The 15,748-nt window shown below is 45.9% G+C and overlaps 2 protein-coding genes across 3 annotated transcripts in view; both read left to right on the plus strand.

The window, feature by feature from the left end:
- rpl15 (ribosomal protein L15) overlaps positions 1–15,748 on the plus strand; it is a 338,976-nt gene that overhangs the window by 143,505 nt on the left and 179,723 nt on the right. The window lies entirely within an intron of this gene.
- On the plus strand, positions 7,216–14,223 carry LOC120826380 (cbp/p300-interacting transactivator 3). Its single transcript, XM_040188598.2, has 2 exons — positions 7,216–9,570; positions 10,956–14,223. The coding sequence occupies exon 2, from the start codon at positions 10,968–10,970 to the stop codon at positions 11,760–11,762; it is 795 nt and encodes a 264-aa protein (XP_040044532.2). The 5' UTR covers positions 7,216–9,570; positions 10,956–10,967; the 3' UTR covers positions 11,763–14,223.

A 15,748-nucleotide genomic window follows, 5' to 3' on the forward strand; every position in this document is an offset into this window, starting at 1 on the left:
GGTGTTTTTGGCGGAGGAGGAAGAGAGGGAACGAGGAAAAACAATCTGACACAGGCGGACATTTATTAGGACATTCTGTGCGTCCCGAGCACATGTGGACTCAAATGAGCGTGATTATGTATTAAAGTACACCACGTAGCAATTCACATGACGATTCCCAAACACTTTAAAAACATGTTGTATAAACAACATGGGGATCACATGATCACATCACACTGTAAAGCTTTGTGACCTAATGGACGCAGTTGCTATAAATGTCATTAATAAACAATGTTGTGAAGAGAAAGAATCAGATTGGCAGGTAATAGAAACTAAAAAGTTAACTATAACTTCCTTGATGCATTTGGCCATTTACTCTTGGCCAGTTTTGTATTTCTGCTTTACATTCAGTGTACTTTCTGTAGCATAGTGCTGACTCCAGTTTATGACTGACTCCAGTGCTGATGTCAGCTCCACAGGTTTTCACATGGAAACGTATGGAATCTCCTTCCAACATTATTTACTGACGAGAACAAAATGCACAAGGAATTCCTGGAAATGTATATCAAATACAAACAGATAGTGTGTTTCTATTGCAGCAGTAAGGCTTAAGTCCATGTCAACAGTGTTATTTCTCCTACGCACCCCTTCCTTCCCGAAGTGTGTGTCCCGTGTGATCACAGGAGTGTGTATCCACACTCACGCGCTCAGACGTATTGTGATTCCTCAGCTACATGTCCTTTTTTTTTACCACTAATAATATCCATCCCTCACCGAGCATACTTGTTCTGGCCGTGATTATTTAATAAAGTCCTCAAATATACACTCCTTAATGACATAATAATGAAAGTTCAAGCTGAGTTTTCACTGCATCCAGGGATTTCCTTTAAAGGTAAGCGTTATTCAGCTAATCATGACTCCGCTTCTCCACAACAGTTCAACAGCACGTCACAGCTATTATCCCGGCTCAGAGCAGCCAGGCCAAACGCAGGTTTCCCAACATGACCGACGCAAAAACAGAGCGAACAGAATAACAGGGCGGAGAAACAGCATTCCAAGAGTGCTAAGAATAGCAAACTGGACCCTGTGCTCGCAGCACTAAGTTCACAGCTAGTGTTAGGCAACAAGCGGAGTGAGTCCTTGCACGTTGCCGTAACTTTGCCAGGTCGATGTGTGTGTGTGTGCTGAGCGAAAGGACCTTTGTACCTGCGGCTCAACGCCAAGTTTGTTCAAAGAGGTGCAAATAAAAGTAGAAGCCGCAGAAGTTTGCATTTTAAAGTTCAACCCAAAGGCCGTAACTGCAAAGTCCGCCATCAACAACCACAGGAAATTACAAACCGTTTCAAGGAATCAAAGAATTGGGTGACGCCGTGTAGCAATCCACACGTAAGACACAGCTTCTGGCAGGAGTTGTGTTGTGCATTTTGAAATATTGGACAGCTGCCAGAGGTGAAAGATGAACTAGATAAAGGAGGAGAAGACCTTCTGTACACCATCTACATGGATTTATCTTCCACACGGGGCGAGACGTTCATCACCGAACGAGACTACGCTGACTGCTTCTGCCTTTAATGACTCATTGACTTGCTAACTGGGAAAAAAGACCCTGCACGAGATTTTTAAAAAAAGGCATGAACTCTAAAAGATGGATAAAGGCCCTTTCCACTATGAGATTAGGTGCAAACATCAGGTCCTGTTTTACGCTGTTATCATGTCTCACTTGTGGCAACGGAAATAATCTTCAGACACTAATACCCCACTCAGAATGACACAGGTACTCTCCTCTTTTTAACACCTTCCCATTCCTTATGCAATTGTTTTTTATCAAGGATGGGACACATTGAAACATGTAACCAACTAGCTCATCTTAGAAAAGAGAGAGCAAGTGAGCGTGTGTAGAAGGGTTAGGAAGATTGCAGCCTGTGGTCTCTGTGAACAGACGGTTAACCTGTGACAGCGCTGCCATATAAAAAGGTTCGGGAACGTGCGTAATTGGACCCGCGGCGTACATTGTGTCTGTCTCCTATGACAACGGCGTCATCGTCATTGTCTCTGAGTCTCTGTAGGAAACATGTATTTCAATAGAGGACAACATGTAGCAGTGACTCATAGGGCATCGACACGACTCCGTATGAACAGACCGTCTTGGTGGTTGTGTACAAACAGGCACATTGTGCCTCTATTACTCAGACACACAACACTGTAAAAAATGTCCTTCCAAGCAAGTCATTGAGGCTCGGAAACCACTCGAATCTCGCTTCCTATTTCTCCCCTAACAGCTTGCCCGCCGCCAGCCTTTAAAACGACAACATTAAATCAAGTCCAACGGTGATTAGTGGAATCACTCGCGAGTAAATTTGCAACCATTTTTTTTTTAGGTTTCAAACTTTGACCCACAAATTCAGCAGTTGCCAACATGCTGCTTTGACAGTGCTGACCTTTGAGTGGACGGCGCACTGCAGAGCCGGAGAGTTGGGTGAAGCTGTTGTAGCTTATTAGCTGTGTTGAGTTACCGTGTAAGTCACCGCGCTGAGAGCAAAATATTTAACAAAAGGCGCATTTATCGGCAGGGCCGCTTTAAACAGATCTTATATTTGCAATTAAAGGTGCAGAGTCCCATTTTTTACAATCCAGCCTGGACAACAAGAACATTTAAAGCCAAACGATCCAAAGGCATGCTACAGTTATTAGATACGCGATTGGTATGCAGCCCAACTCTTTAGAATTAGTGAACACTTAAAGTAAAACAATGGTCTCTTATTCTTGCCCTCAGGTCGGTTTGACCTTGCTGTCAACTCACATTAGTATCAGGTATGCTTTGCGTCCTAGAATAGATTTAAATAGTCATCCAAAAGAATCATACCAAGGCTTACAGTGTCAACAGTGCCACAGACGTCAGGTTTGAAACTTTATTTCTCACAGTTGAATAAAAGACATGGGTTTCATACGAAAAGGGACAAAACAGATCAATCTGCAAAATGACCAGCGAGTTTTCATTCGCAGGGGCATCGAATAGCGAGTCGCTATGAGACGCTTTCAAGGCTTTCAAAAAACTACAATGCGAACCCCCTCCACATAATTATTTGGTCTTTATACAGCAGGCGTTTTCCTTCGAGAGTTTGAGGAGTCACACAGGGTGCGTGGGGTCAAACAGAGACACGGGAGACTGGTGTACGAGCCGAACCCGCTTATTAGAAAGTGACGCCCAGGATCCCGTCAATATGTGACAGGCTGTTGGAATTATTCACTCGGCTGCTCCAGGAGCAGCTTTGATTCGCTGGACCTGCTGTTACATCGTGTTGAACTATTTAAGCTCCAAAAAAGCCCCAACAAGAAAATAAATGATGTGTATATGCAGAAAGAAATCCAAAATTGAAATGGACAAGGACTGTTTGTGAGCTGTGACGTTGCCATCACATGCTTTGCGCACCCAACCTCACCCCCCCTCCCCCCCCCCTCCCCCACCTCATTCCTTTGACTTTCAGCGGTGATACAACAACATCACACCACCTCCTTTGTCTGGAAAACACAAACACGGGTCATTGGGCTTTTGAGCGGAGGAAACGCTCGCGACGTAATTTGTTTGTCAGTGCTTCTTTCTCTTGAAGCATTTTCGGCTACTGTCTTAAAACGTTTTGTCCATCAAAATTGCACAAAACCTATTTTACAAATCGCCTCTTGTGGAAACGCAAATAGTCTGAGAACCCAGATGTGACAGCAAAATGTCCACAATGAAGTGACTTTGCGTAGTAACAGGTGAAGAGAAAGGACCACAAGCCCGACTCCATTTACCTTCATGGTGTTGATGGTCTGAGACACAAGTTTAGACGACCTACAAAAACATATCTGCATATCTGCAGAGCTACCAAACAGGAAAATTAAATCACACTGTTTCAGACTTATGAAATAATGAGGCAGAACACTTATTTAAATATAATGTAATATATCTTTGTGAGCATTGGGGTTCGAGAAAATCTCAAATAATGCTCCATCAAGATGGGAACCAAAAGTTGCATCCTTTGTGCGGTATGAAATAACTTTGGAGATTTGCCAGTGTCTCAGTGCCTGAAAAGGGAAGTCGTTAAACAGAGTAACCACTATTGCACCAGTTTCCTGTTGCAGCTTTGTGCTCAGTTGCATTGTGTTGTAGCCTGACACATTTCTCCAACCTCCTCGTGTTTATCCACTGAGCAAAGAGTGGACAGGATCAGACCTGATCGTGGCAGGCAGGACCTGTATGGAAGTCACAGGAGGGGGGGGGGGTGGCGTGGGGGAAGAGGCGGGTCGTCGTTGGCCAAATGGAACGGCCGGAGCACAACACAGCTCACTACGAGAGACCCGGGAATCTGAGAGCCAGCCCTCCCCCCTCCTCCCGCCCTGCTCACACAACAGGCATCAGGGGAGAAACGGCCCCCCGAGCGCACACTCGCATGAACGCACGTGGTTGCACACACGCACAAACAAGGGCTAATAAAACAACATATGCTCCTGTTTCTACTACCTGGAGCAGCAGGTGGGACGCCCCTCCCTGCCCAGGAGAGCAAGAGGAGGGACAGGAAAGAAGAAGGGGGGAGAGGAGGGGGTTCTTTTGTTGTTGGACACTCCTGAGATTCAGAATCACAACCATTCATTATGTCGCTCACCACAACGGTGCAAACAGTACATGTAAGTAGACTGAATATGCACGTACAGAAGTGGCAAAGAAAGTAAATAGTTCCAACGGCAAATACAACAAGGGTGTTTATGGTGGTTAGACTCGTATTTTCATAGGTGGGTAACGTCAATACGCAACCAATTCAAATGCATTTTAATCAGGTCGAACATATGGCTCATGAATCATAGTTTAAGTGTGTCCCACGATGGCCTAAATACTTCTTCTCTCAGAGCCAAGTATTAGAGACCCTGTATATCAGTACACAGCTAAATGTGATGACATGCGATGCAATTGACCCGTTGCTGCGCCGCGTCTCCCCCCCCCCCCCCCCCCCCCCCCCCCGTTGCTACTCAGTCAAGCTGTCAGAGCCGCCATTGGAGCCCACACTTCAAAAACTGCACTTCCTGAATGGATTTTATTTCGCAAAAGAAGAAGAAGGAGGCAAGTATATTTCCTGGGTGTCTGGCAGTGAAAACTAAAGCCTACGGACAATGAAATGAAAGAACAACGCTGTTCCTGCAGAGCCTTTATTTGCTGTTCTGTTCTATCATTAAAGCAACACGTAGACAAGCAGTAGTAGTCCTAGATGTACATCCGAAGAAAGTCTGAAAGGATTGCATGAGAGTCTTTGCAGCGCAACCCGATAGTTGGTCGCAGCTGGACAGTGCGAGGTCGTGATTGGCTGCTCTGTGTTTCACGGGCGGGACTCAGCGAAAGGTCAATTACACAATAAACCGTCTTGAGCTGTTTGAGGTTGTGTATGCTCATAAATCAAAGGACTGGGAAGCTCGGCCATCTTTACCCTTCGCCCCGTACGGTGTCAACATGGGATGTGGAGATTGAGAGTTTGATTTAATTGTTGCCGTTTGGCGCCTTTTTGAAAACAGAGCACATCTGCGATAATCCAACACCTTAAATTAAAGCTGGATTTCGTTCCTCTTATCAAGTTCATGAGCAATGAATATGACGCGCATCCGGCTCAATGACTCGAGAGGCCGTTTAAGTTGTCAGAGGACACATGGAAACACATCTTACTGTACCTAAGAGGCAATTTATTCCAGTGACCTTTTTACAAATCTTTTCTGCGGTGCTCTCTGTCTGCATGAGGGCGACGGTCCGTTGTGATTACCTCGTGTGTGGCTTTGCCCTTCTGCCAGCCGTAATTGCCTTTTGCAAAAACTGCATTAATCATGTTGTGACAATAAATAAAGCCGTTATTGGAATAAGCACGGAGAGCAGGGGCTGGGCTGCGGTGGTGGCCGCTCCAGGAGGAACGGAGGAACACGAGGCAGTTGAGCGACGTGAAACCCGGAGGTTTGCGGCGCTCAAAGGAGGGAAAAACCAGTAGGGAGGAAAAACATGTAGACCGAAAGTTAATCAGTGCTGTTGTTTTTTTTTTTTTTTGTTCTAGCGGTTGCACGTAGACAAATTAGATTCAATCCGTCCTCCCACATTTGCATGGGAGCTGCGGTCATCACATAATGTGGCACGCAGGAGCAAACACAATATTATTCTCTTGTTTACATGAGCTGGCATGAGGCGGTGCAGGATTTGTCTGGAGCAACAACACTGAGTCACGGTATGGACGGAGCCCCGGCGGATGAGTAATGATCAATAAAAAGGAGAGTAACACTCTCGTTGGTTTACTGCCGGAACACATTTTGTATCTCGTTTGGACCGGCAAGTCAGATGAGGCCGCAGCTGAGGTCCAATAAGCGGCGTGTAGTCGGAGGGGTTGTCGCATTAATTACACGCGGCCATGAAGTGTTTTTTCTAAAGGACATTTACATTACTAGTAGAAGTTCTCCTCATAAAAATTGCACTTAAAAAGGAAACATTTCCTTCTTCCCTGCAGCTGATTTACTGAGCTTAAAAAAAGACGGAAACAATGTCCACAGAGAAGCAAAATCCACCTTCAGGAAGTCTACGCTTGGTTGCTTGGCAACTGATCTCGAGCCTGGCAAACCGCTGATTTGACGGGTTTTTTACGCTTCTTTGGACAGAGTCTGCTCAGCTAAGCAGCAGCTGGAGAAAGCTTCATATTAGTGGTACCAATCTTCCTGTTGGGCAATCGAGAAGATGGTAAAATGTTTTTTTTTAGTAGCAATAAAACATATTTTATAAACTCTAATGCTTTGTTGATAAAACGCTGCTATGAAAAGTAACCGGATGTTAAATGAATGTAGCGGAATGTAAAATGATTAATCAGCAAAAAAAAAAGGAAATATTCGAGTTCTTAAAATGAGTACTATATTTAGTAGTGAGTATATACGACAGTAACTTGCATGCGATCACTTGAAACCACACAGAATGAATCATAAACTCAAAGTCCAGCTGTATTTGGCCAAATAAACGACAGCTCCGCTCAAGCAGCTCTGAGAACAACTGCTCCTTGTAAATAAATGGAGGAGGCTGCAGCTCGGATCAACACACACTCACACACACACACACACACACACACACACACACACACACACACACACACACACACACACACACAGCGTACTCCCAAAAGAGCAAAAAATAAATAAATAAAAACACAACACAATAGTCAAGTGAATCGCCATTAGAAAGACGTTGGAAGTCTGGCTAACTTCAGGGGCCCAAAAATAGGACACATTCCTCCGCTGCAGAGGGTGTGTGTGTGTGTGTGTGTGTGTGTGTGTGTGTGTGTGCATGTCAACAGGAATACATACCAAGCTCCTGCTGAGGGGGTTTGACTTTCTCCACACAGGGAGGGAGGCCGGAACAAAAGGGCTGGCTGGTGTGCGCTCGCTCGCTCCGGAGCTGGATGGAGGTGGTTTGAGTTCCATCGGGCTGCAAAGCACAAGGCGTCCCGTTTTTTTAAACGCGTGCTTCACCGGGCCGTGGTACAGCTCATTTATAAATGCTTATACCGTCGTTGCATGTACACGATTAAGGATAATAAGTCATTAAATGGCTAAATCGGAAGGGTCGTGCGTGTTAGCAAAATGTAGCTGCCGGTTTGTTCCGGTGACTCGAAAAAAACCCGTTGACCGCCATTTTCCTTTGCTGTGGCTCAGGAGGCAGAGCGTGGCGCGTCCCCAAGTCGACGGTTCGACCCCCGTCTCCTACAGTCAACATTTCAAAGCGTCTTTTGGTGAGAAACCAAAACCCCAAATTGCTCCCGTCGAAACTGTTGATCAGAACCTGAAGAAACCGGTGGCAACCTGCTCGGTGGCCTCTGCCGTCGGTGCATGATTGCAAATAGTTAATTGTTGACATGAATCGCATTGAGCGGTAGGGCGACTGGGAAGAAAAGTCTCATAAGGGAGACGTCTGTAAAACTATTCAGAAAAAAAAAATATGAAAAAGGTAGATTATTACTCTTTGTTCCATGGGTTTTTAAACCTGTGCCAAACTTTAGCCTAGAAGTCAGAAAGGACACAACTGGGATTCCTTCTTATAGTTTGGGATTGGCCGATTCTGTCACTGAATGTTGGTGGTTTTCTTTGGTGGGAAAACTGATGCGTCAACACAGTCCTGTGTTCTAAAAATAACATGCACCGTATACACTAAGGAGTTTGGCCAAACTACGTTTTTTGGGGAGTGAGATATCTGCATGTTTCATGTTCACCGGCAGTGATAAACATACAGCTTTTTTGTGTGGACTTTTTTTCATTCCCCTTTCCACACATGAAGGTTCTGACTACATCCACTGACTACAGAAGATTTGTGCAGACTCAGCATGTCTCTGCAGCCTACTTTTACTAGCAACGCCCCTCCTGCTTGGTAGCAAGAGAATGTTTGGTTAAACCTGGACTCGTCAAGACTGTGTTTTGATGTACGTATCAAACTACTGCACGTAATGTGAAGGGAGCCGTTCGCAGTGACAAACCCGTGTAGAATAATCCAACAACCCTGCACATCTCCGTCGTACTGTTTTATCCCCTTCTATCTCATTGTTTGGTTTTTTGATGACGCTGGAGGCCTTTCCTAACACGCCGATGCTTAGTTCAGCTTCACCGGTGAGACATTGTCAGCTACTGGGATTACGTTTGTATCATTGTTTACATCATTTTCTGAGCAAATTCAGTATAATTTGAGGTGTAAAAATCCTCATCACGCTTCAGCTGCCGAAGGCAATATGCAACACGTTGACGGGTAAGGACGTGTGCGTGAAGGTTGAGTGACGTTGCAGCAATGTTTGTTCAAACATTATTCATGTGGATGAAAAGAACGCCTTTCATACTTTGTTTTGTTGATATATAGGCTAACTTAAATACTGCTATTTGTCTCTCCCTTCCCACAGTCGCTGGAGCGAATTGATGCTCAGTAAGGAGCCTATTCATATATGTTCGGAGATAAGATGGTTTCGTATGAGAGGCATTTTGACGTCTACCGTGGAACAGATGACCCATGATGTTGTTTTCCACCCACGTACCCGAATTGGGGCCCAATGACATCTGCACCTTCTTATTAGTCGCAGAGGTCACGTGACACTTTGAAACAGAAAAGCTCCTCAGTTTTCATTTGGGCTTAAAGCATAAGGGTGATAAAAGCAGACGCCGGTGAAATCTCTCCAGGACGCGCGGCGCGGCGCGGCGCGGCACGGCACGGCGCGCCTCGGCCGCGTGGAGCTCTGCTGCTCCGGTGGATCAGTGGAGGTAGTTAGTGGATGTTTCTTTGCACAGTGATTAAGGGGGAGGACCAATGGCAACAAAGGAGACGGAGAGGACCGTAGCTCCTCCCCTCGCTATCTCTCTCTCTCTCTCTCTCTCCCTCTCTCTCTCTCTCGGTGCTTTATAGATGTATATAATCCCGGAGTTGACCCAGAAAACAAACTCCTCCTGACTGCCGACACGCCGCAGAGTTCGTATCCGCCGCAGGGCTGCGTGTAAGCCGGAGCATCAGCTGGAGAAACAACCCCGGCACCGACCCAACTTCTCCGTACGGATTCGACATTAATACATCGGGTAGGTGTCGCGTTCGGTGGCTCCATTAACAGGTAGACAGAAAGAGGGAGAGAGGAGCACTTTGCCCCTTTTGTATGGCTGCTGACTGTTTTTACCTTCGTCTGCGTAAAAAGGAACCGGGCGATCAGCTGCGCTGGTCCCCGTTCAGCCGCCACTTTGCGTGCAGGACGCAGCGCGGTCGCCTATTATGTCCGAATCCCAAATAGCCCCCCCCCCCCCCCCATGCACAGTCCTTGAGGATAATTTAAAAAAAAACAAAAAAAGGGGAGAAAAAAGAGGTTTCATGTAATAATGTCAGCAATTATTACCCAGCCTCAGACTATCTATTTACAAAGTGGCATTTAGCTGAATGATATCTGCAGAGAAGCTCGTCAGATAGGCTGTAATTAGGGAACACAGGAGCAGAATTTTAAGCAGGATTTGGACTATTGGGGAGGAGGAGGGGGGGTTTATCAGCACTAAAAAGGCTTGAATGGCTACAAGCAGCCAGGGGCAACACCAGTTTTCATTTTTTTGGGGGGGTGGATTTAAAAGCCTGAAACGTCTTTGTTTTCACTGACAGAAGGAGACATGTCTCGCTCTGGATGTCCTTTTATGATCATGCTGTTTAGTGGATACGATGATTCCAGCGATTTTAACTTTGATGGCAAATTACAGCTTCGGGGTGAGCGGGGATCTGCTTGTCAAATGCAGGTTATCTCAATTGAAGATCTTTTGTAATGACTGTGGGAAGACAGAGGCAGGGTGCTGTGTGTCGGGGGGGTTGGAGAGGTGTGTGTGGTCTGGAGGAGCATTCCTCTGCGTCCTTTTGGCTGCAAGGGTATTGCTGCCCTCCCTCGTTCGTCACTGATGGTGTAATTTCGGGGGTTTGAGATGTTTTTTTTTTTTCAGTGACTCTCATGATATTACTGGAAGCGGTTCAGATGCAGACGGAGAAAACAAGGAGGAGGGCAAACAGACCAGACTGGTTCTCATAAGAGCCAAGCAATGTTTGATCCCTTAAAAAGGGCAGAGATTTAGTGTTGCCCAAGTGTAAAATTGTCAAACTGAGAGCTCACTCAAGAGTTATCTGGATTTTTAGTTCATAGAAAAAACACAGGATCCTACATTTCCTGTAATTCAACTTAATAGCATTTCTTTTGTTAGACTATCCCGGGCTCCTAAATGTTGACATGTTCCAACCCAACACCTCCGGTCAGACCAGGGACAAACTTGACGGCCTTGAATGAATTTGATGAAACAGCATTTCAGTTTTCTGCTCTTTACGGTGTCTACTGAATTATTGGAAAGCGCTTTCCAGAGCAACAAAAAACACGCACAGGCCCAGAAGCCTTCTGAGTGAGTCGTGGTAAATAATCTAATTTGATCCATTTTTTTTTCTCCAGGCCAAAGAAGCCATGGCTGAACACATGATGATGCCCATGACCCACGGCTTCAGGATGGGTATGAATGGACCTCCGCAGCACAACGGCCAGCCCGGCCTCCGCGCTCTACCCAACGGCCAGGTGATGCATTACGGCAGGAACCCTCAGAACAACATGGAGGCCGCCATGAGACAGCGACAGGGCATGGTGGGACCCGGCGGGATGACCGGCCCCTTGAACGGAGCTCCCATGGCCAACAACCACCACCACCACCACCACCACCAGATGATGTCTGGGAACATGATGTACAATGGCCAGGGTCCCCAACAGCAACAGCAACCGCAACAGCAGCAGCAGCAGCAGCAGCACCACCACCACATGCACCCCCAGCATCAGCAGCAGCAGCAGCAGCAGCAGCATCAGCATCAGCAGCAGCAGCAGCAGCAGCAGCAGCAGAGCGGACACCCGCAGCAGTACCTCCCCGGTAACCTCACCTCCCAGCAGCTCATGGCCAGCATGCACCTGCAGAAACTCAACACTCAGTATCATGGACACCCGCTGGTCTCAGCCAACGGCCACCACATGCCCAACGGGGCTCAGTACCGGGTGGGTCCCGCCCAGCTATCGGGCATGCAGCACATCGGCGGCCCTTTGGGACCAAACAGCACAGACATCGATCTGATCGACGAGGAGGTTCTGACTTCGCTGGTGCTGGAGTTTGGGTTGGATCGCGTTCAGGAGCTGCCGGAGCTCTGCCTGGGACAAAATGAGTTTGACTTCACATCAGACTTTGTGTGCAAACAGCAGCCGAGCACGGTGAGCTGTTGAGCGAGGCGTCCACAATCTGGTTCGGGTTTGTTTGGACTGGACACCCTCCCCCCCCAACCTCCCCTCACACCCCCCAAAGAATGACAGAGCGGTAAAAGTAGCACAGCGAGAGGAGACAATCTCTCTGTTCTGTTTGGGTGTTTCTGTGTATTTGACAGTGACTAGTGCGCCTTCACACTGACTTGCCTGCGAGTTGATGAAGAATTGTAGGGAGAGAAAAACGCCGCGAGTGCACCAGGTTTCTTTTCTTTGAGCCGGTGCCAGAAAGATCTTTGGCCAAATTGAGGCATCCTGATGCAGCGGGGCTCTGTCTCTACCCATCTGGCCCTCAGCACATGTGCCTGCCTTGCCAAGACTTTGGGATCATTGTTAACGGAACAAACAACAACAACAACGGGGGGAAAGGCCTGAAGAGACTATCCATCTGGGTCTGCTAGATTCTGTGGCAACACTTAATGTATTATATCTCCGATGACACCTTCACATAGTAGCAGACGTTTTACAAATTTATAAAAGCGAGTCCTCCGAATTTGTAACGATGAAGGGATCAAGAACTGATATCTTTTTCTCACATGCGTTTGAAGGCTGGCTCTTCAAAACCGAGTTCCTGAAAAAGGAAGTAAACATTTCCTCGATGAGCAGGAGAGCGAGTTAGTGCAGCATTCCTGCGTGATGTGAAGCAGATTATCTCGGATTAGTCGGGTGAAATATGCTACATTGATTATTTAGCTTTCAGTGTCATTTACCTGACTCCGATTTTAATCTGCAACCATTAAATGTATCACATCTGTTCCCCGCTAATTAACTGTGATTGAATCATTGGCAAAGTAGCGCGTTGCTCCAAGTGTCTGCTTCAACAAAGCATTTATCTCCAGAAGATGGCCTGTAAATCTGTCAGCTGCGAGACATTTACATGCCCATCGCAAGCAACGTTTGGGTTGCTGCTTGGTGGAAATGCACGAGCTGCTGGAGGAGGAAGAACCGCGTTGGTCCACGAGAAACGCCATTACTGTGGCCTGTTGCAAGTTCCAAGCCAAACGGGGGAAAAAAAAGTAGCCATCGGAGGGTGAAGGTGTAACAAAAAAAAATAGCGTGATTGCAGAATTTCTATCTGAGGGTTGTTTGCACACGGCCGTGTGTGGTCAGTGCAGTGAGGCATTTGAAACCCGTTGAATGGCGTTCTCCTCTCTAAACACACGGGCCTGAAGGCGATCGGAGGGCTTGCCGGGGAAAAGGGGGTTGGGGGCTGGGGGGGGGGGAAGAGATTGTGATGAGTGGACACAATGTGTGGCCACAGCACTCCCCGGCAGCACTTAGTTTAATCATTATTTAAATCTGCTACCTGTGGAATTGATTTCATCCGGCAGGAAGAGCTAGTGGGGAAGCGCGAGGCGTGCAAAGTTGTTGTTTTTGCCATAGATTAGCTTACTCTGCTGCTTTTTTTCACCAATTAGATATGAATTACATGTTCTCACACGCTTGTCTTAATTGAGGTCGGCTTGCACATTCTCCAATGACTCAATAATTATAAAACGGACATATTCTGTGGCTCTTTTTTTTTTTTTTTTTTGCGCATTTGGTAATTAGGTTTTTTTTTTGTCAAGGTTGCTGCTCTGCCGCTGCAGGCGGGTTGAGAGAGAGAATCTCCTGCTCTCCCAGTGCTATTTGTGGAGCTGTCAGAGGGGTCAGGACTGCGCTAGTGCACTGTGTTAATCTGTTCCAATACAACTGCGCCGCTGTCCCCGTCTCTCTGGAGATCTGCCATCTCCCAGCTCTCCAGTCAAACAATGGGCATTGAAAAGCCTTTGTAAAGGCAGAGAAGTGCCAGCGAGTTCACGCACTGTTTCCCTTTTCTGCCTGACGAAATTTCGGGCCAGACCAATTTACAAGCTCCCAGTTGAAATGGAAATACTTCTGGCCTTAAGCGAGACAGTGGCCTCTGATTACTGCTACATCAATAAGCGCAGCCTTCTTGTGTATTGTATCTTTGTACCGTAGACTAGAGGTGAATTAAGGTACTTTCGAGAAAAACATTGTCAGATGTAAATGTAAATCGGTGGCTGATTTTTGATGTGGTAACAAGAGATTATACCCTACATTTTTACAAATGAGTGTGTAGATACAGTATGAGAAGACCAATGTTTTTTTTGTTTTGTTTTTGGGTGCAGGGCCTGAAGCTTTAAGACCAAGTACACTGCATGTTAAAGCAAGCGTGAGGGATGCCACCCCTTTCATACGAAGCAGCCGGGAATGTACAGTACAACACTTTGTGGGAACTTGTCTTAAGATGGTAGATAAACGTGTGAGATTGTACTCCTTGTTCCAAATTACACATCTTTCATTTGGGTAAAGCCCCCTCCTCCCATCCTCCCTGTTCACTTCCCCAAAAGCTTTTGTAATGTTATTGATTCTATTTTAAGAAAATGTATTTATTTTCAAATAAAATATTTATTTAAAGAAATGATTTCGGTGTTTATCAATGATTCCACTGTCTTAAAGGGCACAAAATAATACCATAGTGCTGCTATGTTTTAGGCTGTTTAGCACTTTGACCCACAGAGCTTTTGAGATACTGCGGATTCGTCCACTGTGGGTTTTATTCTCTCGGTTTCGTCACTTCTCAACCCACAAGTGATGAGAGAAGAGAAAACAAATCAACATACTCTGAGTCAGCAGAAAACGTCGCTGTGCATTATATCATTTGAAGATTAAATAAAATCCAAAGATGTTGCAATGGGACAATAGTTAAGCAGTGTGCTGATTAGCAACTAATAAAAGTGAATGTATTCTCATTTTTACTATAATGAGAAATTCCAAGAAGCTCACTGAATGATGTAATCATTTTTTTCTTTCCTTCACAACCTCACAGTTCTCTCCAACTAGAATATGCACTAAAAGCTTTGTTTCACCATTAGAAGAACATTTCTTTGGGGATATAAAAGGGGGGGGGGGGGGAGTATTCTCATTAAAATTCCAATTAGCTATGCAGTCATATTAAGAAGCCCTGATATACTCGTGCTGCTCTACAGGATGTGAGTCAAGGCAGTGTTTTGTCCTTGAGCTGTTTTTAACGGATCTTTTGAAACTATCTGGGCTTGTGACTTGTTGAGAGCAAACCGACGTCAGAAAACACAGCGGCAAGGCCGTGCCCTCTCTACGTCCACGAAGGGGAGGGACGATTTGTGTTTCCTTGGCCCTGCCGAGTCCACTCCAAAACGTAACGGGTTTATATTGAGCTTCATGGATGTTAGCAGGTAGTTTTACAAAAGAAGTAATTTACAAAAGAATAACGATAAAGAAAAACCCAAAGATATAAAATATTAAATGATGTATAAATGGTTGAAAAGGAAAGCGAATAAAACCCATTTTTCAGATGTTGGGTAAGTGTGCTTTTCATCTAAATGTGTTTCCTATGTGCTACTCTATGATATCGCAAACACCTGTTTCCTGCTGGGGGGGGGGGGGGGAAACGCACCAGTTACCCTTCTGTATCAGCACTTGCAAGTTCAGTGCACATTGTCGCAGTTATGTAGGATAATATGATGAAAACACCCACAAATGAACACAAAAGAAGCCGGATTATTAGTGCAGCGCCATTCCTCGCTGAACAGAAAAGGTCTGTTTCGGCCGCCCAAAATCCTTTGTCAACCTTTACACTGCGATAAATAATTTAAGGATGCAATACTACACATCAAAAGCTGAAGGTGTTGCGTTCACTGTGTTCACTTTCACTGGAAAAATGCATTTAAGACCTGAGAGCCTCATAAAAGCCTTCAGCATTGAACCAACCGGTTGATAGGGTTGCTGTTGTTGTTGTTGTTGTTGCAAAACAGCCAGCTGGGCATTACACTTTTCATCTCACAACCAGAAAGAACAAGCAATTCCTTCTGTAAAATGTCACACAGCCTCGCAGAGCACACGGCACACAGATGACACGTTACGGCGTCGCCTCGTTACCGCTGTGATCCGTCGGAGCGCCGCAAACC

Source organism: Gasterosteus aculeatus, chromosome 10 (assembly GCF_964276395.1).
Source record: "Gasterosteus aculeatus chromosome 10, fGasAcu3.hap1.1, whole genome shotgun sequence".
NCBI lineage: Eukaryota > Metazoa > Chordata > Actinopteri > Perciformes > Gasterosteidae > Gasterosteus > Gasterosteus aculeatus.

Bases quoted from the DNA above. Each gene is read 5' to 3' on its own strand.
- LOC120826380 (XM_040188598.2), top strand. From the start codon at position 10,968: ATGGCTGAACACATGATGATGCCCATGACCCACGGCTTCAGGATGGGT.